Below are 25,262 nucleotides of genomic sequence, written 5' to 3'. Positions count from 1 at the left end.
TGGCTCGAAGGGACGAATCGCCTACTCCTGTACCTATTGTCTATTGTCTATTGTCTATTGTCTATTGGACCACTTTGCTTCTTGTGATGGTAATGCTATTAGATACAAGACATTATGGAAAATGATAGGTCTAACCTAGGGTTTGGTTTCGAAATTGGATAAAGGCCAACTTTACTGGGGAGGGGATTGATCTGCAACTGCAGACAGGGAGGGCCCATTCCATGAATAATGGGAAGCATTGAAGGAGAGAGCGACTTCAGTGTACATGACTGGGGGGCCGAGGAGCCGACTGGCAATGTACATAGGATTTGGGAATGGATTTGACGTTTAAGAGTTCACTAATTCATTTCTGGCCGCCCCGTTACAGGAAGAAATTGAGGATTTTTAGAGACGACACAGAAGCTGTTCAACGGGACGCTGCCTGGACCAGAGAACAAAATCTATAATCAGTGGTCGGATATTTTTAGCTTCGTTTCTGTGGAGCGGGGGAGTCTGAGGGAACACCTGACGTTGTTTATATCATCACGAAAGACACAGGTAGAAGAGGGAGCGGGTTTTCTTTTACCCCCAGGATTTGAATATCTAATAGCAGAAACATAAATTAAGGTGGCAGGGAGTATGTTGCAGGGAGATGAGTTTGGCAGGATTTATTTCATAGAGAGTGGTGTGTGACTGGAAAACGCTGCCAGCGCTGGTGGTGAGGGAAGATCCACAGGGGAGTTTAAGCGTCTCTTTAACAGTCACGTGGGTGTGCAGACGGGCATTGTGTCCGCATAAGGGATTGAGTTGAATTGGAAGGTCACAACTCTCTGGGCCGACAGGCTGCTCTGCTCTGTGATTACGTTCTCTGCTCTGTAGCAAGAGCAGAGAGTGATTTGAACTCATCAGGTGGGAAGGGCAGTGGGGTTGGTTAGATCAGAGAACTTGGCGATAAACACAGGGAACGACCACCTCAGAGACGGCATAAGCTGTGAACGATTCACAGAACCTCACTGTGACACCGAGATCGTCTTCAAAGGGCTATTGAAAGACCCTTTACAGTGTTTCGGTGTCACTGACACAACCCCCATCTGACACGAACACGCCCCGCATCGTGACACCAACACACTGACAGGGTCTGTACCGTATTCGGAACTCACTACTCAACGATACTGACGCATAGTCACGACCCGCACTGTAACTCTGAAATACTCACACGTATGGATAACACCCTCCGTCTCCAAACCTTGACGGTTTCGTCAAACTCTCCCTCTCCTACACTATACCCTGCCACCGTCACACACTGCCTTCAGTACACCATGCCTGACCCCGTCGCCCATCCCTCACTAAGAAGCCACACCGGCTCCGTGATCATCTTCCTGTCATGCACACTTCGCCGTCTGCATTATACCGAGCGTTCTCTACGCCCCTCCCCGTCTCCGTGATACACTCCATCCGCTAAACTCTCCCCATCTACGTTTCCCCCTCCACCACTCTGCTCTCTCTCTCTGTGTCACAGGCCATTGAGGGGAGAATGAGGGAGAGATGACGTCTGGTGTTACAGCTCCCCCGTTCCACCGGATGTCTATCACCAGGATCTGAGCCTGTCAAAGCTCTGCATGCACGGGGCGGTCATGTGGTGGAACAACACTTGCATCAGTGGCTGCAGTCTCATCACCCTTTCCCTGGCCTCCTCTCTCCTCCCCTTCCTTCCTCTTCTCGCAGCACACCATCCGATCACACACACACACACACCATCTCCGAGAGACACACTCCATTCGAGAGTACTGGAACGCCGAGGGCCGGGTAGTGGTGAGTGGGGAGATCGGGAGAGGGAGCTTCGCTCTGTGGCTGACCCTAAGATAGTGTGATGCGACACTGTGGAGGGAGCTTCACTCTGTGTCTGTCCCCGCGAGTGTGTGGTGGGACGGTGTGGAGGGAGCTTCACTCTGAGTCTTTCCCTGGGAGTGTGTGGTGGGATTGCATGGACAGAGCCTCGCTCTGTCTCTGACTTACAGTCATGGGTCAGTGGGCTCCGATCAGAGAGAGTGAGCAAAAAAATGGTAACTCACACGTTCTGCTCCAAAGGCTGCAATCTTAACAGCTTTTCCGTGGCCTCCACTCTCCTCCCCTTCCTTCCTCTTCTCTCAGCACACCACTCCTTCTCTATGATTCTAAAGTGAGTGAGTGAGCAGCCGGAGATCAGGGTCCATATCGGTACGAACGATAGCGGCATGAATAGGCAGGTGTTCTGCACAGTGCGGTCAGGGATTTAGGCATTAAATTAAAGGACAGGGCCGCTGCCCCACCCACCGATGTCAGGCACAGGAAGGCCACACAGTTTAGCAAGAGTTCAAGAGTTGCTTTAGGTGGGAGGGCTTCAGAATTTGCGATCAGTGCGTCTATTCCAAGAAAGGTGGGATCTGTTTCTGATTCATACTCATAGGTCAGAAGATTTCGGCGTTCAAATAGTCTTGAGATAGGGAGCAAGAAAATGGTAACTCACACGTTCTGTTCCAAAGTCTGCAATATGAACACCCTTTCTGTGGCCTCCACTCTCCTCCCCTTCCTTCCTCTTCTCTCAGCACACCACTCCTTCTCTCTGGTTCCTAAGCGGGCGGGTCAGCGGTCGGAGGTCCTGGCCCATATCGGTACCAATAACGTTGGTATGAATCGGGAGGGCTTCTGCAAAGTCAGGTCAGGGATTTAATTACTAAATTAAGGGATCGGACCACTATCCGTCACATTATTTCCTGACCTAGGAAGACTATACAGTTTAGCTCGTGGCTCAGGAGTTGATGTGGGTGGGAGGTCTTCAGAATTGTGTATTTTTTTTTCCAAGGAAGGTGGGAGTTGTACATAAGAGATACAAGGCGATTTACACCTAAACTGGAGTGGGACTGATATCTGAGCTGGACGATTTGCCAGGCCTGTGCAGGAGAGGTTGGTGCACAGTTGTTAAACTGGAGTTGCAGGGGGCTGGGATTCAGAGCTTCAGAGCAGATAACGAGTCGGAGTGGAGACAGATGTTGGAAAGGCCTCAGGCAAAGGCAACGATCATAAGGATGTTCATGATGCGACTGGTGTCCTGTGCTGCGTAAAATTCCATGCAGGAACTTTTTAAGAAAGGCAGGTGAGCTCAGGACATGAATCAACACATTGAATCATGATAGTGTAACCATTATTGAGAATTGATTGTAAGAGGAGAAAGCAGGACAGCACAATTTTTTTCTGGGTTCCCTATTTTTAAACGTGATATAGTGAGGGATAAAGGAGGAGGGCTGACATTACTGGGCAGAGAAAATCTCACACTCTAAGAGATAAAATAACTCGTGTAAGTGAGGCGGTGTGGGTGGAAATGAAGATTATGAAATGTATTACAATGTTCATGGGGCTAGATTATAGACCAGCCGGCAGTCCGCTGGATTAGTAGGCATACATCTGTGGAGAGATCGCAGACTGTTGCAGGGAATATAAGATTGTGGTAACCGGTTTATTTTAACTTTCCACGTATTAACTGAGTCTCATCCTGCAAAAGGCGCAGTGGGATAGAGTTTATCAAAAAAGTTCAGGGAAATTTCCTTAATCAGTACGTAAAGGTCCCAACAAGAAAGAGCAAAACTTGATCTCCTACTGCGGAATGAGGCAGGTCAGGTTTGTACAGGGGTACACTTTGTATCGAGTGAACATAGAACCTAGAACATAGCATAGTACAGCACAGTACAGGCCCTTGGGCCCACAATGTTGTGTCGACACTCAAACCCTGCATCTCATATAAGCCCCCACCTTAAATTCCTCCATATACCTGTCTAGTAGTCTCTTAAACTTCACTAGTGTATCTGCCTCCACCACTGACTCAGGCAGTGCATTCCACCCACCAACCACTCTCTGAGTAAAAAACCTTCCTCTAATATCCCCCTTGAACTTCCCACCCCTTACCTTAAAGCCATGTCCTCTTGTATTGAGCAGTGGTGCCCTGGGGAAGAGGTGCTGGCTATCCACTCTATCTATTCCTCTTATTATCTTGTACACCTCTATCATGTCTACTCTCATCCTCCTTCTCTCCAAAGACTAAAGCCCTAGCTCCCTTAATCTCTGATCATAATGCATACTCTCCAACCAGGCAGTATCCTGGTAAATCTCCTCACTACCCTTTCCAATGCTTCCACATCCTTCCTATAGTGAGGCGACCAGAACTGGAAACAGTATTCCAAGTGTTTTATAGAGCTGCGTCATTACATCACGACTCTTAAACTCTATCCCTCGACTTATGAAAGCTAACTAAGCTTTCTTAACTACCCTATCCACCTGTGAGGCAACTTTCAGGGATCTGTGGACATGTACCCCCAGATCCCTCTGCTCCTCCACACTACCAAGTATCCTGCCATTCACTTTGTAATCTGCCTTGGAGTGATTATAGATCCATTTGTCTCGAGGTAATTATTGAAAAGGATTGGACGGTCCCAACCAGAGAGAGCGAGGAATACTTGATCTCCTACTGCGGAATGACACAAGGCAGTCCTCCACACTATCCACAACACGCCCAACCTTTGTGTCATCAGCAAATTTACTAACATGTCCCTCCACTTCCTCATCCAGGTAATTTATAAAAATCACAAATAGTAGGACCTCAGGGTCGCGGAGCAGATCCCTGAGGCACACCACTGATCAGCAGCCTTCATGCAGGGTATGACGTGCCTACAACCACTCTTTGTTCCCCTTGTATCCCATATCTCTTTACTTTCTCAAAAGCCTTGCATGGGGTACCTTATCAAATGCTTTGCTGAGATACTTATGCACTACATCTACTGCTCTAACTTCATCAATGTGTTATGGCACATCACCTAAAAAAACTCAATCAGGCTCGGAAGGCACGACCTACCTTTGACCAAGACATGCTGACTATTCCTAAACATATTATGCCTCTCCAAAGACTTTCCTGAGACTCCAGGACACCTTCTTTCTATAAACCTACATGCCCAAGCTTTTCCGTCCGCTGAAAGTCATCCCTACAATCGCCAAATTCCTTTTCGTTGTGAATACTGAAGCAAGTTATTCGTTAAGTACGTCTGCTATCTCCCACGGCTCCATACGCACTTTTCCACTCACCCACTGAGAGACCTGACACTTGACCACGTGCATTTCCCAATACCAGATCAAGTACAGCCTCCCCTCCTGTAGCCGTGAAGCTATCCCTGAGCAGCAGTGCAAAGCCTCAACACCCTTGCCTCCACCCTCCGCCCCGTACTTTCTGAAACAGCTAAAGCCCTGCACTCTAAGTAACCATTCCTGATACTCAGTCATCCAGCTCTGTGTAATCGACCCAACACGATAGCTCCAAGTACAGATCCACGCTCTAGGCTCATCCGCTTTGTTCAAAGCTAGAACTTACCGGTGTGAATTGGGGTAAATGTTGTTGCAGTGAAATGTACTATGGACATGTGTTCGATGTTTAGGGATCTCTTGCAGGATGTTAGGGATAAATTTGTCCCGATGAGGAAGATAAAGAATGGTAGGGTGAAGGAACCATGGGTGACAAGTGAGGTGGAAAATCTAGTCAGGTGGAAGAAGGCAGCATACATGAGGTTGAGGTAGCGAGGATCAGATAAGTGACACAAATCCCTCCGACGTTCCTTCATTCCACACTCCCCCCTCCTTTGCTTCTTCCTTCCTCCCATTTCTATTCTTCTATCCCCCTTCGTCTTTGCTTCTATCGTCTACATTCCTTTCCCTTCATCCCTCCCCTTCTCGCACTCCACTTTCCGCCTTGTACCACATACTCACTCCTCTCTATTCTCCTCTCCGCTCCCTCCAACACCCTCTCTTTCTCCATCGGCTTCACTCTTACTTTTCCTCCTCTCCCTCCTCTCTCCCACCACTCTCCCATCACGCCCTGTTCTCTCATTACCTCTACCTACTCAGTCCACCGCCACACAGTTCCCCCTCGCTCTCTGCCGACCCCCAATCTCCCCACTCTGTCCCTCCAACTCTTTCTCCTCAGTCTCACTAGTCCTCCCGCGCCACTCTTAGCTCCGACGACTACCCTCTCGCAAAAATTCAGTCTCTCCAAACCCACATTTACCGCCACCACCTGCTTTTGTTTCCTCTTTTTATCAGCTATTCATCTGGTGTTTGCTGGTTTCGATCTGACTCCTTGTCAAAACTCCTTGTCTTCCTCTGACAATAGTCACGTCCCGTTCCTGAGCTCAGAGACGCGTGTAATCCTCGACAGGATGGACGACAGCGAGACTCACAGGAATGCGAAGTTCGCCAAGACGGACACACGGTCTGCTCCCCGAGGTGAGAGGGGCAGAAACACGGAGAGAGGGAGTTTCATTCTCTGTTTGTCCACGAGGCCGTGTGATGGGACACTGTGGAAGGAGCTTCCCTCTACGTCTGATCATACAACGGGGGTGGTGTGATGCAACAGTGCACAAGGAGTTTTTCTCTGTTTCTGACCCCGAGAGTGTACGGTGGGACGGTGTGCAGGGAGCTTCACTCTGTGTCTGACCACAGAAAAGTTGGAAGGGAGCTAACACTCTGTGTCTGACCTCGGGAACGTGTGATGGGACGGTGTGGAGGGAAGTTCACTCTGTTCCTGACACCGGGAGCATGTGATCGCACAGTATGGAGTTAGCTTCACTCAGTTTCCGGCCTAGGACTGTGCGATGCGACGCTGCAGAGGGAAATTCACTGTGTCTGACCCCGGGAGTCAGACCCTGAGTCTGATCCTGGCGTGGTGTGGAGTGAATTTCACTGTGTGTGTGATGCCGGGAGTGTGTAATGAGACGGTGTTGAGGGAGCCTCAGGCAGTTTCTAACCCTTACTCTTTTTTGTCCAAGCTGAACCTGATGTATCGTATGCAGAACTTAAATTCAAGACCCGCTCTCAGCTCCAGGTCCGGACAGATGCAGGTCAGTTTCACTTTGCTAGTTTGACGTTGCTCATGAGTCCGTCGAAAGGTTTTCGGGCAAAAATGTCATTAATCCTAACGATTCCCTGTTTAGAACATAGAACATAGAATAATACAACACAGTACAGGCCTTTCGGCCCATAATGCTGTGCCGACTCTCAGACCCTACTTCCCATGTAAGCCAACACCATAATTTCCACCATATAGCTGTCTCGTAGACTCTTAAACGTCACCAGTGTATCTGCCTCCACCACTGACTCAGGCAGTGCATTCCACGCACCAACCACTCTCTGAGTAAATAAAAATCCTCCTCTAATATTCTCCTTGCACTTCCCACCCCTTACCTTAAAGCCATGTGCTCTTGTGTTGAGCAGTGGTGCCCTGGGGAAGAGGCGCTGGCTATCCACTCTATCTATTCCTCTTATTACCTTGTACAACTCTATTGTGTCTCCTCTCATCCTCCTTCTCTCCAAAGAGTAAAGCCCTAGCTCCCTTAATCTCTGATCATAATGCATTCTCTCTAAACCAGGCAGCGCCCTGGTAAATCTCCCCTGTACCCATTCTAATGCTTCCACATCCTTTCTATAGTGAGGCGACCAGAACTGGACACAGTACTCCAAGTGTGGCTTAAGCGGAGATTTATAGAGCTGCATCATTACATCGCGACTCTTAAACTCTATCCCTCGACTTATGAAAGCTAACACCCCATAAGCTTTCTTAACTAACCTATCCACCTGTGAGGCAACTTTCGGGGATCTGTGGACATGTACCACGAGATCCCTCTGCTCCTCCACACTACCAAGTATCCTGCCATTTACTTTGTACTCTGCCTTGGAGTTTGTCCTTCCAAAGTGTACCACGTCACACTTCTCCGGGTTGAATTCCATCTGTCACTTCTCAGTCCACTTCTGCATCCTATCAGTGTCTCTCCGCAACCTTTGACAATCCTCTACATAATGTACAGCACCACTAACCTTTGTGTCGTCTGCAAACTTGCCATCCCACCCTTCTATCCACACATCCATGTCGTTAATAAAAATCACGAAAAGTAGAGGTCCCAGAACAGATCCTTGTGGGATACCACTAGTCACAATCCTCCAGTCAAAATATACTCCCTCCAACACGACCCTCTGCCTTCTACATGCAAGCCAATTCTGGATCCACCTAGCCAAACTTCCCAGGATCCCATGCCTTCTGACTTTCTGAATAAGCCTACCGTGTGGAGCCTTGTCAAAACCCTTCGTAAAATCCATGTAGATGACATTCACTGCACTACCCTCATCTATATGCCTGGTCAACTGCTTAAAGAATTCTATCAGGCTTGTAAAACACGATCTGCCCTTCACGAAGACATGCTGACTGTCCCTGATCAAATCATGATTCTCTAAATGCCCAGAAATCCTATCTCTAAGAATCTTTTCCAGCAGCTTTCCCACCACAGACGTAAGGTTCAATGGTCTACAATTACCCGGACTATACCTGCTACCTTTTTTGAACAAAGGGACAACATTCGCCTCCCTCCAATCCTCGGGTACCATTCCCGTCGACAACGAGGACATAAAGATCCTAGCCAGTCTCAATAATCTCTTCCGTCGACACGTGGAGCAGCCTGGGGAATATTCCGTCAGGCCCCGGGGACTGATCTGTCCTAATGTATCTTAACAACTCCAACACCTCTTCTCCCTTAATATCAACATGCTCCAGAACATCAACCTCACTCATATAGTTCTCACCATCAAGTTCCCTCTCGTTGGTGAATACTGAAGAGAAGCATTCATTGAGAACCTTGCTCAATTCCACAGCCTCCAGACACATCTTCCCATCTTTATCTCTAATCGGTCCTACCTTCACTCCTGTCATCCTTTCTTTTTTTCTTCAGTTTATTGTAGAAGGCCTTGAGGTTTTCCATTACCCTACTCGTCCAGGCCTTCTCATGCCTCCTTCTTTCTCTTCTCAGCCCTTTCTTAAGTTCCTTTCTTGCTTCCTTATATTTCTCAATAGACCCATCTGATCCTTGTTGTCTAAACCACATGTAGGCTGCCTTCTTCCACCTGACTTGGTTTTCTACCTCATTTGTCACCCGTGGTTCCTTGACCCTCCCATTCTTTATCTTCCTCACCGGGACAAATTTATCCCTAACATCCTGCAAGAGATCTATAACATTGACCACGTGCCCATAGTACATTTCCCTGCAAAAACATCATCCCAATTCACAGCCGCAAGTTCTAGCCTCATAATTTGCCCTTGCCCAATTAAAAAAAAAATCCTGTCCTCTCTTATTCTCTCCTATCCCATGATAATGCTAAAGGCCATGGAGCGGTGGTCACTGTCCCCCAGATGCTCACCCACTGAGAGATCTGTGACCTGTCCTGGTTCATTACCTAGTACTAGATCTATTATTGCCGGATGAGTCGGAGGGAATTTGTCGCTGAGGCGGCTGGGAGCGAGGAATGTGAGGGCGTGGAGGTGTCAGTGGGGACGGTGCGCTTTCAGAAGGGCGGAGTGGAGAGAGCGCCATGGGAGGGCGGTACAGAACGAGGGCTGTGGATCGGGGTGAAGTGAGAATAGTGTGGGAGGATTGAATGTCATCGGAGGGGCTGTGTTGTGGAAGCGTCTTGGTCGGGACGGTGAGGTGGAAATGTAACTGAGGGGAGAGCCCTGAGAGGTCGAAGGAGGGAGCTCTGTGGGATGGCAGCTGAATAAGGAACGCCGTGGGCAGGCGGTGATGAAGGACAGCTCTATAAAATTTTCGAATCTCTCTCTCCCCCTTCTCTCATCTCCTGCCCCTCTCTCTCTTCTCCCTCCTCTCTGTCCGATCTCCAGCTGTATCCCTTCGATTCGCTTTTCCCTCACTTTCTCTCTCACCCACTCTATCCTTCTCTTTCCCTCTTTCCCCCCTCCTCATGCCCTCTCCTCTCGCTCGTCCTCTGTCCGGTTTGTTCCTCATCTCAGCCTCTCATTTCTCCTCTCTCCATTCTCTTGCCCTCAAACCCGTCCCTCTATCGGCCCATTGACTCTCTTTCCCTCTTTCAATCTCTCGTTCCTCTCCCCTACTCTGCCACTGACGCAATCTGCTCCATTCTCTCTCTCTCTCTCTTTCCCTCTGTCTCCTCTCCCGCTCACACTTTCCCTCTCTCTTCCTCCTTTTTTTCCGTCTTCTCTCTGCTCCTCCTTCTCCACTCGTACTCGTTCGTTCTCTCCGCTCTATACCCATCTCTAAACCTCTCTCTCCTCCTTCCCTATTCTCTCTTCCCTCTCTCACTGCCCACTTTCTCAATCCTCTCCCCTCTGTCACAGTACCACGGTCTCCTACTCTCGCCTTCCCCTTCGCAGTCTCGCTGACTTGGTCTCTTCCACCATCTCCCTCCAACTTCGATCACGCATGTCGCAGCCACCTCATCGATCCATTTTACTCTGTCTTCCCTCACCCGTCTTGCTGTCTCCCATCCCCGTTGGTTACCTCCTCTATCCATACTAATCCCCCGCTGTCCCTCATGCTTTAGCACTCTCTCTCACATTCTCTCGCTTTCTCTACCAGATGGTCTAACCCCCATCTACTCAGAGCTGAACTTTCGGAAAGACGACGTCCCCATCAATGAGATTGAGGATCCTCCCATTGCTTCGGCACCCGGCAGGTTGCCAGACACGGAACCAACAGGTCAGATTTCTCAAACGTGACGTCATTCTGGAGGGATGACGTGTCAGATACCCAAGTGGCCAAGTGTGTAACGCGTCCGCCTCTCTGTCAGCTCGTTGCACAGACTGACCATCATCTCGATACCAAAAGGTTCTCGATCGGCACCCCAATTAAATCTCTTTCCTCTCTCACCTTAATCCTGTGCGCTCTGGTGGCCCTCGGTTCCAAGTTCAGCGAAAATAACCTTGAACGTCAACTCTGTCTGTGCCCATCCTGGCTTTAGAACCCCCTGAAGGGTCATTCGTGATCTACAACGTATAAAGTCGCAACCAGCCGAACTTTTCTTCGTAGCTCAGTCCCTGTAGTCCCGGCAACATCTCCCTCTGCACTCTTGCCTTTTCGTTTGCATCTTTCCTGGAGCAGGACGATCAAGGCTGAATAACATACTCCTTGTGCGGCCTTACCGACGTCCTGTACAACTGCAACATGGCCTCCCGTTTCTGACGGTCTTATGGTCTAATGATTCTCCAGAGCGGTGCACATTCTGGGACCTAACATCCACCTGATCAACCCTTCACAATTAAAATTAGTCAGATAGATCTCTTTGTGTTCCATATCTTCCTTCAGAATAGACAACTATCTGGGACTGCTTAATTGCCCTGTTATAGTCTACTCTCCGTGCCGGCTCTGTCTTATCCGGTCAAATCAGCCCGACAACTCACTCTGATTCTCATCGAGAATCTTCCTGCCTCTTCTATCTTCCACCCGCCCGTTCATCCCCTCGCAACCCTCTATCAGATCTCATTGTCCCTTCTGTATCTCTACCAGCCTTATCTTCCATCTTCCAGAGCGATCTACCTTCAGGGACCTTGTGAATGGATGTGTTAAAGTCAGTGTGCAGTATGTCTACCAAATCGAGCAAATCAATCCGTCAAATCTCCCAGGTCGCCACAACGTTAGTCTTGCGGGACCATGGATCTGCGCCTGGAAAGTCTTCACTCTCCTGGGCGTAGGCGTGGGCAAGGTTGTATGGAAGACCAGCAGTTGCCCATGCTGCAAGTCTCCCCTCTCCACGACACCAATGTTCTCCAAGGGAAGGAGGGTAGGACCCATAACGCTTGACACCAGTGTCGGCGCACGGGTCGCCACACCATCATACAGAGTAACCTACAAATTGGAAACATGAAATGCCTTATTGAGATCCCGTCCTGGTTCCTCACTCAAAATATACAAACTGCTCCGCCATTAACCACATGGAACTGTAGAGCACTGTGGACACAGCTGTGAACATCTCCGAAACCCGAAACCAGCCTCCCCTCCAGGAACTTTGTCAGCATTTTCTGCTATCTCGGTAAATCAGCTAGCATCATCAAAAATCCACATCTGCACAGGCCAACCCATCTCTCTTCTGCACTAAACCCATGGAAAGGAGGAAATGAAAGCATGTATCATCAGAACATAGAAATCTACAGTACATGGCAAGCCCTTCGGCCCACAATGTTATTCCGACTATCTAACGTACAACAGAGACTGCCTAGAATTTCTCTAGCCGCAAGACAGTCATATAATCAATGTGTGAAAAAAAGAACAAAGTTTTAACAATAATATAGCGGGGAGCAAAAATAGTGTGCAGTTAACCCTCTATCTTTTCCCTCTCTCTCACCAATTCTATCTCGCTCCCTCTGTCCCGCTCTCTGCTACTCCCATTCTACATGTCTCCCCTTCACTCTTTCGCTGTCGCTCTTTTTCGGGCAGCTCGTTCCATAGTTGGACCGCCGTCTGGGTGGAAAAAAAAGTCTCATTCGGGTCCCCAATTAAATCTCTTTCTGCTATCACCTCAGACCTGTGAGCTCGGGTTCTCGATTCTCCAAGCCTACAGAAAATGACTTTGCGCATTCACCTTTTCTGTGACCCTCGTGCTTTTATTTACCTCTATAAGGTCACCCCTGCGCCCATAGATATAAAGTCCCGCCCTGCCTGAACTCTCTCCGTAACTCAGTCCTCGGCTCTCTGCAGCATCCGCTTAAATCTCCCTCTGCATTCCTTCCAGTTCAGTGACAGCAGGGCGACCGAAACTGAACACCGTACTCCCTGTGCGGCCTCACCGACGTCTTGTACAACTGCAACGTGACTCTTGCCTCCAGTACTCAGTGCCCACACATGAAGGCCGGTGCGTCAGACGCCTTCCGCACCGCCCTGTCGACCTGCGACTTCACGCTCAGGGAACCGTGCACCTGTACCCCTCGGCCCTATGTTCTATTAAATTTCACAGGGTTACACTCGGTCACTGTGATAATTCTACCCTGTTAGTCCACTTCTTGAAATACAACAGCTAGCCCTTGTTGAATTCAACTGCATCAGCCAGCGCTCAGCCCTCTTCCCCATCTGACCGATATCCCCCGTAAGTGATACCGGTCTTCGCTTTTAACAACTCCACCAACGTTAGTGTCGTCTGCAAGCTCACCAGCAGCATCCTGTATAATCTGCTACAAATGGTCGATATATTTGTAAAAGTTCATTTGTCCCACTACCGAACTGCTGGTGAACACCGCTAGTGACGGGCACCCAGCCTGAGAAGCGATTTTCAACCTTAAAGCTTTGCCCGTACAACAAAGCCAATTTTACATCCAGTTAGCCACCCCTCTCTGCTTCGCACACCATCCTCTAGAGCGGTGTGCCATCTAGGACCTTGTTAATAGTCCTATTAAAGTCTATGTATGGTACATCTGCTATCAGTGCCAATTCTGTCTTTCCCGGTTAAATAGACCCGATTACTCTCCCTGGATCTCAGACCATCCAGCTTCTCCCTCCCTCTTCTATTTTCCAATCCCCCTCTCGTCCCCATCCCTCCCCTTATATCTGCTCCGTTCCTTGTCCGTCTCTCCCTACCTCCCTCTCTTCCATCTTCCAGAGTGATGTACAATCTGGGACCTTGTAAATGGACCTGTTCAATTCTACAAATGCCTACCAATCCGCACAAATCAGTCAGTGAAATCTCCCTGGGTTCGACACCATAATACAGAGTAGTGGACAGTGGAAAAATTTAATGCCTTATTGAGTTCCCATCCACCTCACTGCTCTGATGAAACGTCCTGGTTCCTCAATCAGAAATAGAAACTGTGACCGCAAGAAACTGTGGACACAGCTGAGCACAACTCTGAAACCAGCCTCCCCTCCCATGAGGTCTGTCTGCACACCCCGCAGACCCGATAAACAGCCAGTATCATCAAAGAACGACCCCCACCCACAGCCGATATTCTCTCATCTTTACCCACACCACGGAAAGGAAGACACGAAAACATGTCTCACCAGAACATAAAACATAGAACATAGAACATAGAATAGTACAGCACAGTACAGATCCTTCGGACCACAATGCTGTGCCGACCCTCAAACACTGTCTCTCATATAAGCCCCACCTTAAATTCCTCCACATACCTGTCTAGTAGACTATTAAACCACACAAGTGTATCTGACTCCATCACTGACTCGGCAGTGCATTCCACGCACCAACCACTCTCTGTGTAAAAAACCTTCCTCTAATATCCTCCTGGAACTTCCCATCCCTTGCCTTAAAGCCGTGTCCTCTTGATTGAGTAGTGTTGCCCTGGGGAAGAGGCGCTGGCTATCCCCTCCATCCATTCCTCTTATTATCTTGTACACCTCTATCATGTCTCCTCTCATCCTCCTTCTCTCCAAAGAGGAAAGCCCTAGCTCCCTTAATCTCTGATCATAATGCATACACTCTAAACCAGGCAGCATCCTGGTAAATCTCCTTTGTACCCTTTCCAGTGCTTCCACATCCTTCCTATAGAAAGGCGACCAGTACTGGACCCAGTACTCCAAGTGGGGCCTAACCTGGGTTTTAGAGATCTGCATCATTACACGGCGACTCTAAAACACTATCCTTCGACTTATTAAATAAAGCACCCCAAAAGTTTTCTTAACTACGCTAACCACCTGTGAGGCAACTTTCAAGGTAGTGTGGAAATGTACCTCCAGATCCCTCTGCTCCTCCACACAACCAAGTATCCTGCCATTTACTTTGTACTCTACCTTGGGGTTTGTTCTTCCAAAGTGTACCACTTCACATTTCGCCGGGTTGAACTCCATCTGCCACTTCGCAGTCCACTTCTGCATCGTATCAATTACTCTCTGCAATCGTTGACAATCCGTTGCAGTATCTACAATACCTTTGTGTCGTCTGCAAACTTGCTAAACCACCCTTCTGCCCCCACATCCAGGTCGTTAATAAAAATCACGAACAGTAGAGGTCCCAGAGCAGACCCTTGTGGGACACCACTAGTCACAATCCTCCAATCTGAATGTACTCCCTTCACCACGACCCTCTGCCTTCTGTAGGCAAGGCAATTCTGAATCCACCTGGCCAAACGTCCCTGGATCCCATGCCTTCTGACTTTCTGAATAAGCCTACCGTGTGGAACCTTGTCAAATTCCTTATTAAAATCAGACCATGATTCTCAAATGCCCTGAGATCCTATCTCGAACAATCTTTTCCAACAGTTTTCCCAACACAGGCGTGAGGCTCACTGGACTATAATTACCCGGACTATCCCTGCTACATTTTTTAACAAGGGGACAACATTCGCCTCCCTCCAATCCTTCGGTACCATTCCTGTGGACATCGAGGACATTACGATCCTAGCCAGAGGCTCAGAATTCTCTTCCCTCGCCTCGTGGAGCAGCCTGGGGAATAACATTCCGTCAGGCCCCAGGGACTTATCTGTCCTAATGTATTTTAACAACTCTAACACCTCCCCTCCCTTAATATCAACATGCTCCAGAACATCAACCTCACTCATATTGTCCTCACCATCATCAAGTTCCCTCTCATTGGTGAATACCGAAGAGAAGTATTCATCGAGGACCTCGCTCACTTCCACAGCCTCCAGGCTCATCTTCCCATCTTTATCTCTAATCGGTCCTACCTTCACTCCTGTCATCGTTTTTTTTTTTTAATTCATATAATTGAAGAATGCCTTGGAGTTTTCCTTCAGCCTACTCGCCAAGGCCTTCTCATGTCGCTTTCCTGCTCTTCTCAGCCCCCTCTTAAGCTCCTTTCTTTCTTCCTTATATTCCTCAATAGACCCATTTCATCCTTGCTTCCTAAACCTCATGTTTGCTGCCTTCTTTTAACTGACTAGGTTTTCTACCTCACTTGTCACCCATGGTTCCTTCACCCTACCGTTATTTATCTTCCTCACGGGGACAAAATTATCTCTAACATCGTGCAAGAGATCTCTAAATATCGACCACATGTCCATAGTACTTTTCCCTACAAAAACATCATCCCAATTCACACCCGCAAGTTCTAGCCCTATAGACTCATAATTTGCCCTTCCCCAATTAAAAATGTCCCTGTCCTCTTTGATTCCATCCTTTCCCATGATAATGCTAGTGACCAGGGTGCGGTGGACAATGTCCCCCAAATGCTCACCCACTGAGAGAACTGTGAACTGACCCGGTCCATTACCTAGTATTAGATCTAGTATGGCATACCCCCTACTCGGCCTGTCCACATACTGTGACAGGAATCCGTCCTGGACACACTTCACAAACTCTGCCCCATCTAAACCCCTGGAACTAATCAGGTGCCAATCAATATTAGGGAAGTTAAAGTCACCCATGATAACAACCCAGTTAGTTTTGCTCCTTTCCAAAATCTGCCTCCCAATCTGCTCCCCTGTATCTCTGCTCCTACCTGGGGGCCTATAGAATACCCCCAATGGAGTAACTGCTCCCTTCCTGTTCCTGACTTCCACCCATAGTGACCCAAAAGAGGATTCTGCTACATTACCCACCCTTTCTGTAGCTGTAATAGTATCCCTGTCCAGTAATGCCACCCCTCCTCCCCCTTTTCCGCCCTGTCAATCACATTTAAAGCACTGAAATGCAGAAATATTGTGAATCCATTCCTGCCCTGGTGTCAGCCGAGTCTCTGTAATGGCCACTACATCATAATTCCATGTAATTATCCAAGCTCTCATTTCATCTCCTTTGCTCCTGATGTTTGTTGCATTGAGGCACACACATTTCAGCCCTTCTACCTTACTGTCTTTACACGGTTTATTCTGCTTCTGTTTCCTCAAAGCCTCGCTGTATGTTAGATCTGGCTTTACTCCATGCACTTCTTTCACTGATCCATCGCTCTGGGTCCAATCCCCTTACAAATTAGTTTAAACCCTCCGAAACATGCTAGCATACCTACATGCAAAGGATATTTCTCTCCCTCGAGTTCAGGTGCAACCCATTCAATCTGTACAGATCCCACCTTCCCCAGAAGAGATCCCATTGATCCAGAAATCTAAACCCCTGCTCTCTGCACCAACTCCTCAGCCACGCATTCAACTTTCATCTTCTCCAATTCTTACAATTACTGTCACGTAGCACTGGCAGCAATCCTGAGAACGCCACCCTTGAGGTCCTGTTCTTCAGCCTTCTGCCTAGTCCAGAAACTCACACATCTGGACCTCATCCCTCTTCCTGCCTATGTCTTTGGTCTCAACATGTATCACGACTTCTGGTTGCTTTCCCTCTCGTGCCAGGGTGTCGTGCACCCGGTCAGAGACATCCCGGACCCGGGCACCCGGGAGGCAGCAAACCATGCGGGTGTCCTTCTCACGTTCACAAAATCTCCTGTCTGCTCCCCTGACTATAGAGTCTTCAATGACGACAGCTCTCCTCTTCTCCGTCCCACCCTTCTGCACCATCAGGTCAGACTCAGTGCCGGAGGACCTGCCTCTGTGGCTCACACCTGGACGGTCGTCCCCGGCAACAGTATCTAGGACAGAAACTTGTTGTTCAATGGAATGGCTACAGGAGTGCTCTGCACTACCTGTCTGCTCATCTTCGCTTTCCCCCCTCTGACTGTCACCCAACGACCTGCTTCCGACAGCCTATATGCGACTAACTCCCTGTAGCTCTCATCTGTGACTGCCTCATGGAAACATGGAAATCTCATTGACCATAGAGCGCAATGTTGTGCCGGCCATGAGACCTCCTCGAGAAACGACCTCGAATTTTCCTGGCTCATAGCCCTCTATTATTTCTAAGCTCTAAGGGTCTCTTAAAATACCCTATTGTATCCGCTTCCACCGCTGCCGCTGGCAGTGCATTCCACACACGCACCACTCTGTGAGTAAATCTTACCCCTGACATCCCCTCTGTATCTAGACTATACTGAACTCTACCTCCTTGTGTTAGACACTTCAGCCCTGGGGGGGGGGGGGAGTTGGGGCGGGACGCCTTTGGCTATCCATTCCATCAATACCTCTCATTATCTTGTACACCTCTACCCGTCACTGTCATCCTCTGTCGCTCTAAGGAGAAAATACGAAGTTCAGTCATCCTATTTTCATAAGGTAGGCCCTGCAATCCAGGCAGCATCTTTGTAAATCTCCTCTGCACTCTCTCTATAGTATCCACATCCTTCCTGTAGTGAGGTGACCAGAGCTGAACACGGTACTCCAAGGGAAGTCTGACCAAGGTCTTAAATAGCTGTAACTCGGCTGAAGCACAGCTTCTGTCGCCCTGGTATCAGACGATCACCTATTACGATAGCAGGTTCTCTTCACCTCTTGATCTGGGTACCTGCGCCCTTGTACCGTATTGCCTTCCTGCAGTGCACCTTCTCTGAAACTGTGATACTTTAGTTTGCATCGTGTTATTGACTTACCTTGTTCTACCACTTTCTGTATCTCTGGATGTAATGAGGATCTCTCCAGTTGGTGACAATGTTAAATGCTAAGAGATAGCGCAATATTAAAGCCAAGACTGTAAACAGTTTTGATTAGCAGAGGGATCTTGCGGTCGAATGCTATTGCTCATGGTCAGGCTTTCTGATAGGGTGAAGAAGGCGTCTATCATGATTGCCATTTTTCGTCCCGATAATGAGTTCAAAACTCAGGGAGTTACGTTGCAACTTTATGAAAATCACTGATCGGGTTGCATCATGCGTTTTGAAAAGAGTTCTGGTCACCCAACGATAGGAAAGATGTCAAGTGCTTGGAATGTCTCTGGAGAGTGTTTAAAAGTCTGTGCCAGGTTTCGATGACGTGTGTTACAACGAGAGGTTGGACACTTGGGTAGTTTCCTTTGGAACAGAAGAAGCTGAGGGTAGATCTAATAATGGGTTATAAGATTATAGACAGAGTAGACAGACAGTTGCCTTTTTTTTCCCCAGAGATGTGATGTCTAATAGTAACAGGAATGCAATCGGGACAACATTGTGAGCCGAATCATCTTATGGCGTACTGTTGGCCTTTGTGTGACAAAAACATACCACTTTACTGAATCTAGGATGCTGGATGTCCTGAACACACAGGTTTTCACCCAAGTCTTTGCCGCAGACAGCAGAGATCCCAGTGCGGATCGATACATAACACCATCAGTCACGGACTGCCAACTGGCAACCGGCACATGTCTAAATTAGCACGAGCTAATTCTTAACGCAAATTCCCAACTAACTGCGAATTCCTGTCACCACAATCTTGCGAATGAATCTCCCATGAGAGGGACGTTGGCAAAGGCCTGTCTAATCTCAACTTTTCAACATCCCATTGACCTGCGCGTTTAACCCTCGATACCTTTCTCCGTCGACAATTAAGTGTATCGCCGTTAATGTCTCCGCTTCTTTCGCATTTACCTTCCCAGAACCTACCCGGATTTAATCCCATCAGCAAATTCTCCACCGATCGACAGCTGATCCGCTACCCACTAAAACCATCCCGGTTGTATATTTAAAACATATTCGACCTTGAATTTCATCTTTTTTTTTCCCAAAACAAATATTTAGATGTATTTATTTATTGAAAAACTGTGCGGATCGGCCCGTCCAGGCCTTCAGACCGCGCTGCCCAGCAGTTCCCCAATCCCGGCCTAGACACTGTACATTTTACAGTGACCAATTATCTTAGCAACTGGTCTGTCTACGGATTGTGGGAGGAACCTGCAGCACCTGCCGGTCACGGGGAGAAAGTACAATCTCCCTGAGGCAGCTGCGGGAATTGAACCTGGGTCTCTGCTACTGTAAGGCGTCGTGCGAGCCACTCCCTTACCGTACGGCTCTTGCAAGCAGCCACTAAACATCCTCGTAAATCTCGTCTGCACTCTTACCAGATCAATGGAATCAGCGGGACATGTGTCATCAGATGCCAAGCCAAGGGATTTGAGCTGTCAGCGATGTCGGCGAAAAGTAGATGTGATTGAGAGAGGGAAGGGGTGATGGTGGTGGAAGTAGATGAGATTGAGAAATGGAAGAAGTGATGGTGGTGGAAGGAGAGAACACTCATGGTGGGTGGACGTAAGCCAAGAAGTGGGCCACGGTTGACTTCACACACACGCTAAATGGACTCTCTCCAGATGCGCATAAACAGGAGCCGAACGAGAATAGCGGAGATAGATCGGACGGTAAGATCTGCCTACTGTGCCTTGTTATGTGCGTCCTCGTCGCGATGATGGTCGGGCTCTCGATTTATGGTGAGTCGTATGGGCTCCGTGTGGACTTAGACCGTAAACAGAATGTAATTAAATGCTGTCGTAAAACCTCGTGACACTGACACGAAGCTCAACATGACATCGAAACACTCTCACTGTGAAAACAACACACCACTCACCGTAACTCCAAAACAACACACCGACACACCTCTCAAGGAGACAACCGCACGCCCCTCACCATGACACGGTCACAGTAACGCTGCCACTGCCCTCACAGTCACACCGTCACGTTACGCACCGTCAAACCGTCCAGCCCACACGTGAAAACTATGCAGCCCTCACCGTGACACCGATACACCCGAAACCGTGACGCTGTCACTGCCTTCACCATAACACGGACACATCACTCACCGTGACACTGACGGCGGCGTCACCTGACAACAACACTCTCAGTGTTGCAGCTTCGTCAGTCTCTGATCATTTGCGACCGAAACTACCGGAGACTTTGGAAACAGCATCAGGAGATGAACAGGACCCAGCTCCAATATCAACTAAATGTCCATGAGTTGAACTCAACACTTGAGTCCAGAATCTCAGAGTATTCCCGCATCTCCACACTCGAAAATAACATAACCGTCCTCAACTCGGACCTCTCTGTTCTGAATCGAGCGCACACCAATCTCCGTCATCAATTCAATCACGTCGACATGAAATACAAGAACATCACCGAAAGCAAAGCTCAGATTTGCCAATACCTCACCAGGAGAAGAGGTGAGACAATGTACCCCGCCTCTGTTGCTCCTCATCACAGGGGAGAGAGCGATGGGTAGAGGGTGGAGGTGGAGAGTTTAACTCTATGTCTGACAGCGGGAGTGTGTAATGGGGCGGAATGGAGGGAGATTCACTCTGTGTCTGATCCCGGGCGTGTGTGATGGGACGGTGTGGAGGGAGATTCACTCTGTGTCCGACCGGGGGAGTGTGCAATGGGGCGGCATGGAGGGAGATGAACTCTGTGTCTGACCACGGGAGTGTGTGATGGGTCGGTGTGGAGCGAGATTCACTCCGTTTCTGACCCCGGGAGTATGTGAGGGGACGGTATGGAGGAAGATTTACACTGTGTCTGACCCCGCGAGTGTGTGATGCGACGGTGTGGGGGGAGATTCACTCTGTGTCCGACGCCTGGAGTGTGTGATGGGACGGTGTGGAGGGAGATTCACTCTGTGTCTGACCCCGGGAGTGTGTGATGGGACGGTATGGAGGAAGATTTACACTGTGTCTGACCCCGGGAGTGTGTGATGCGACGGTGTGGTAGGATATTCACTTTTTCTTGTTCCTGATTTGCAGAGCAAACGTGTTTTCAGGACTGGATCAGAAAGGCAGACCGCTGTTATTTCATATCCACGTTGAAAACATCTTACATTGAAGCGAAGCAACATTGTTCAAACTTTGATGCAAGGCTACTGGAAATAAATTCGAAAGCAGAGGAGGTATGTGTCGCACCGAGAGAGGAGATATTTACAACAATCAGAATCTCCTGGGGTGAGACATAGAGTGAATCTTCCTCCACGTGGTCCCATCATAAACTACATTTGCCAGACACAGAGTGAATCTCCCTCCACACCGTACCATCACACACTCCCGGGGTCAGACTCAGATTGAATCTCCCTCCACACCGTACCATCACACACTCCCGGGGACAGACACAGAGTGAATCTCCCTCCACACCGTCCCATCACACACTCCCGGGGTCAGACTCAGAGTGAATCTCCCTCCACACGATGCCATCACACACTTTCGGGTCAGACACAGAGTGAAGCTCCGTTCACACCGTCTCAACACACACTCCCGGGGACACACAGAGAGAGAATCTCCCATCACAGTATCCGATCACATATTCCCGAGGTCAGGCACAGAGTGAAGCTCCCTCCACACCGTCCCATCACACACATCCCGGTACAGAACCGAGTAACCCACCCTCCACACCGTGCCATGACGCACTCCCTGTGTCAGACACAGAGTGATGATGCCTCCATCTCGTCCTAACAAACTTTCGCGGAGTCAGTCAGAGAGTAAAACTCCCATAACATACTCCCAGGTATCGGACGCAGAGATGAAATCCTTCCAGAACGACCAGTCACACCTCGTGGTGACAGCTACAGAGTGACAGTCCGTCCACGGTGTTCCATCACACTTTGCCTGGGTCTGGAACAGGGTGAAACTCCCTCTAAAATGTCCTATCTCACCCTGCCGGTGTGGGACACTGAGTGAAGTCCAGTACATAGCCCAGCATCACACACTGCCAAGGTCAGAAACAGAACAAAGCTCCATCAGAAGCTCCCCGGGATCAGCCTCAGAGTGGTAGTAGATAATCAGCCATGATCTCAGAATGGCGGTGCAGGCTGGGAGGGTCGAATGCTCTACTCCTGCACCTATTGTCTATTGTCTATTGATGCTCCTTCCACACCGCCCCAACACACACTGCCGGCTCAGACACAGAGTGAATCTCCCTCCGCACCGTCCCATCACACACTCACTGGGTCAGACTCAGGGTGAATCTCCCTCCACACCGTCCCATCTCACACTCCCGGGTCAGACACAGAGTGAATCTCCCTCCACACCGTCCCATCACACACTCCCGGGGTCAGACACAGAGTGAAGCTCCCGCCACACTGCCCCATCACACGCTCCCGGAGTCAGACACAGAGTGAAACTCCCTCCACACCGTCCCATCACACACTCCCGGGGTCAGACACGGAGTGAATCTCCCTCCACACCGTTCCATAACACACTCCCGGGGTCAGACACAGAGTGAATCTCCCTCCACACCGTCCCATCACACGCTCCCGGGTCAGACACTGAGTGAAGCTCCCACCACACCGCCCATCACACACTCTCGGAGTCAGACACAGAGTGAAACTCCCTCCACACCGTCCTATCACACACTCCCGGGGTCAGACACAGAGTGAATCTCCCTCCACACCGTCAAATAACACACTCCCGGGGTCAGATGCAGAGTGAAACTCCCTCCACACCGTCCCATCACACACGAGTCAGACACAGAGTGAAGCTCCAATCACATAGTCCCATCACACACTCCCAGGACGAGGCACAAGGGGTGAATCTCCCTCCACACCGTCCCATGACATACTCCCGGGGTCAAACACAGAGTGAAGCTCTCTCCAGACTGTCTCATCACACACTCCCCGGATCAGTCAAAGAATGAAACTCCCTCTTTCTCGACCATCCCATCCCACACTCCCGGGTTGAGGCATTGAGGGAGGTTCCTTCTTAAAATTAATTAAAACAATTAATTTCGCAGAATATTGTTTTCAACGCTCTCAGCCATCATTACGGCGCATACCGGTGTGGAAAATGCGAAGACGGGTGAGATTCGGATTGTTACTGCCATGTGGCTTGGGACTGGGTCAGTACGATTAGTCTGGGAAAACACTGGGGCTGTGGGAAGTGAGGGGGTCACGATCGTATATTAGATTCTGACGCAGATTGTTCAGGAAGTGTGGGGCAGTGGCATCTCTTTAGGGAGAGATACTGGTCTGTGAGGAGAAAATGGTTCAGGGGGTTAGTTTGGGGACCGACGCGTGGTTGTGTGGAAAGTGCGATTCAGTGGGATCAGTTTGCTGACGGTCTCGGTTGTCCTCCTGGAGCTGTCTTGACTCTGTTGATATTGTTTAACCTTCTTTGACAGGGAAGAGACTTCTAGTCTTATTTACAAGTATAGCACTGGAAGGTCCGTCTGCGTGAACTGCGACTCGGACGGATGGAGGAACTATTGCAATCATCAACACCGTTTCATCTGCAAGAAGTGTACACATTCGTGCACAGATATTCCTGAGAGGATCCAGGGTCTCTGTCAGCAGTCCGTAGGGCCAACTTGATTCACATTACAATCTGTTTTTCGCGCCCGTCTCTCTTCCCCTCTCTTATCCACGTCATCCTCAAATTCCCTCTTCACCCAATCTGTCCCTCCTCCAACCATTATTCCTCCACTACTCGCATCCCATTCCCCCAACACTCTCCCACATTCCTCTTTCTCCAACAATTTCTTTCTTTCTCGCCATCTCTCCCACTCTTCTCCCCTCCCTGCACCGTTCCCCACACCTCCTTCTCTGTTATCTCTCCTCCACCCACTCTCACCTCTCTCCTGTGCACTCTGCTAAACAGATTCCCGACCCTGGGGTAAAGGACTGTGCGCATTCAGTCTATCTATGCCCCTCGGGGTTTTATACACCTCTGTGGTGTCACCCGTGTTCTCCAAAGAATAAGCTCCTCACGTCAGTCCAGTCTCCACAACGCAGCCACTCGAATCCCCATAACATCCACGTAAATCTCCCTCTGTACCCTTTCCAGGTCATCTTTCCTACACCAAGGCGACCAGAACCAAATGCAGTACTCCAAGTGTGGCCTCACCAATGTCTTGTACAACTGCAATGTGACCTCCCGAATCCTATACTCAGTGACGAGCAGCGTGCCACATGTCCTGTCTGTCTGCAGCGCATATTTGTAACCGCAATCACGATCTGATCTATTGTCTGTGACTGATACCACCTGAGAGTTGATCATTTGCACAATTAGTACGGTGGAAAAATGTAAATTTTTAATGTAAGTTCCAAAAATTAATAAAAACAAAAAATAGGTGAATATCGAGGGTACTCATGGATTCAGGAAGCGTTTAATAATCTGATAGTGGAAAGGAAGTAACCTGTTTTAAATCGTTGAGTGGGGGCCGTCAGGCTCCTGTACCTCCTCCCCGATAGTACTGATGATGACAGGGCATTTCCCGGGTGGTGAGAGTCCTCAGTAATGGATGCGGTTCCTCTTGAACATGTCCCCGATGGAGGGGAGGGTTGTGCCCGCAATGGAGCTGATTGATCTAGAAACGTCTTCAGCCTCTGGCGACCCTCTGCATTGCAGCCTCCACACCAGGCGGCCATGCGACTGACCAGAATGCTCACCGCCGTACAACCTGAGACATTCGCGAGTTTTCAATGACAGACAACAACTCCTGAAACTCCTAACGTTTTAATCCCCTCTATAACGACAGATATATGGACGCTGGTGAAGGTACCTGCAGAGTCAGACTCAGACTAGAAATATCCAAGAGGACAGTAAGGAAACCCAGGAGGAAATGGATCTCGTGTGGTTGAGCACGGAGTGCTCAACACGAGTCTTTTAACTACAGACATCCCACGAGGGAATGAGGGAGGCAATAATTGTCAGGCTGAGTCTCAAATGGAAAGTAACAGCTCTCCATACTCC

General features: G+C 49.1%; 1 protein-coding gene across 3 annotated transcripts; it reads left to right on the top strand.

The window, feature by feature from the left end:
- Positions 1 to 1,703: 1,703 nt before the first annotated feature.
- On the top strand, positions 1,704 to 24,634 carry LOC140207277 (uncharacterized). 3 transcript variants are annotated; one of them, XM_072275749.1, is made up of 9 exons: positions 1,704 to 1,791; positions 6,167 to 6,279; positions 6,822 to 6,893; positions 10,431 to 10,550; positions 19,911 to 20,027; positions 20,439 to 20,756; positions 21,330 to 21,472; positions 23,305 to 23,369; positions 23,692 to 24,634. In XM_072275749.1, exons 2-9 carry the CDS (start codon positions 6,213 to 6,215, stop codon positions 23,879 to 23,881), a joined length of 1,092 nt encoding a protein of 363 aa, XP_072131850.1. In that variant the 5' UTR covers positions 1,704 to 1,791; positions 6,167 to 6,212; the 3' UTR covers positions 23,882 to 24,634. The 3 variants fall into 3 exon arrangements, with proteins under 3 accessions (XP_072131850.1, XP_072131852.1, XP_072131851.1); XM_072275751.1 differs by having other exon boundaries at positions 23,305 to 23,409; positions 23,692 to 23,780; XM_072275750.1 differs by lacking the exon at positions 10,431 to 10,550.
- Positions 24,635 to 25,262: the final 628 nt, after the last annotated feature.

This window comes from Mobula birostris, chromosome 13 (genome assembly GCF_030028105.1).
Source record: "Mobula birostris isolate sMobBir1 chromosome 13, sMobBir1.hap1, whole genome shotgun sequence".
Lineage (NCBI taxonomy): Eukaryota > Metazoa > Chordata > Chondrichthyes > Myliobatiformes > Myliobatidae > Mobula > Mobula birostris.
Note: the sequence above shows the minus strand (reverse complement) of the source record. Positions and strands in the feature narration are given on the sequence as shown.

Excerpts from the sequence above, each read along its gene's own strand:
- LOC140207277 (XM_072275749.1), top strand. The coding sequence starts at position 6,213 with ATGGACGACAGCGAGACTCACAGGAATGCGAAGTTCGCCAAGACGGAC. Across the intron at positions 10,551-19,910 it reads GCCAGACACGGAACCAACAG|ATGCGCATAAACAGGAGCCG; the intron begins GTCAGATTTCTC and ends GACTCTCTCCAG. Across the intron at positions 20,757-21,329 it reads ATACCTCACCAGGAGAAGAG|AGCAAACGTGTTTTCAGGAC; the intron begins GTGAGACAATGT and ends CCTGATTTGCAG.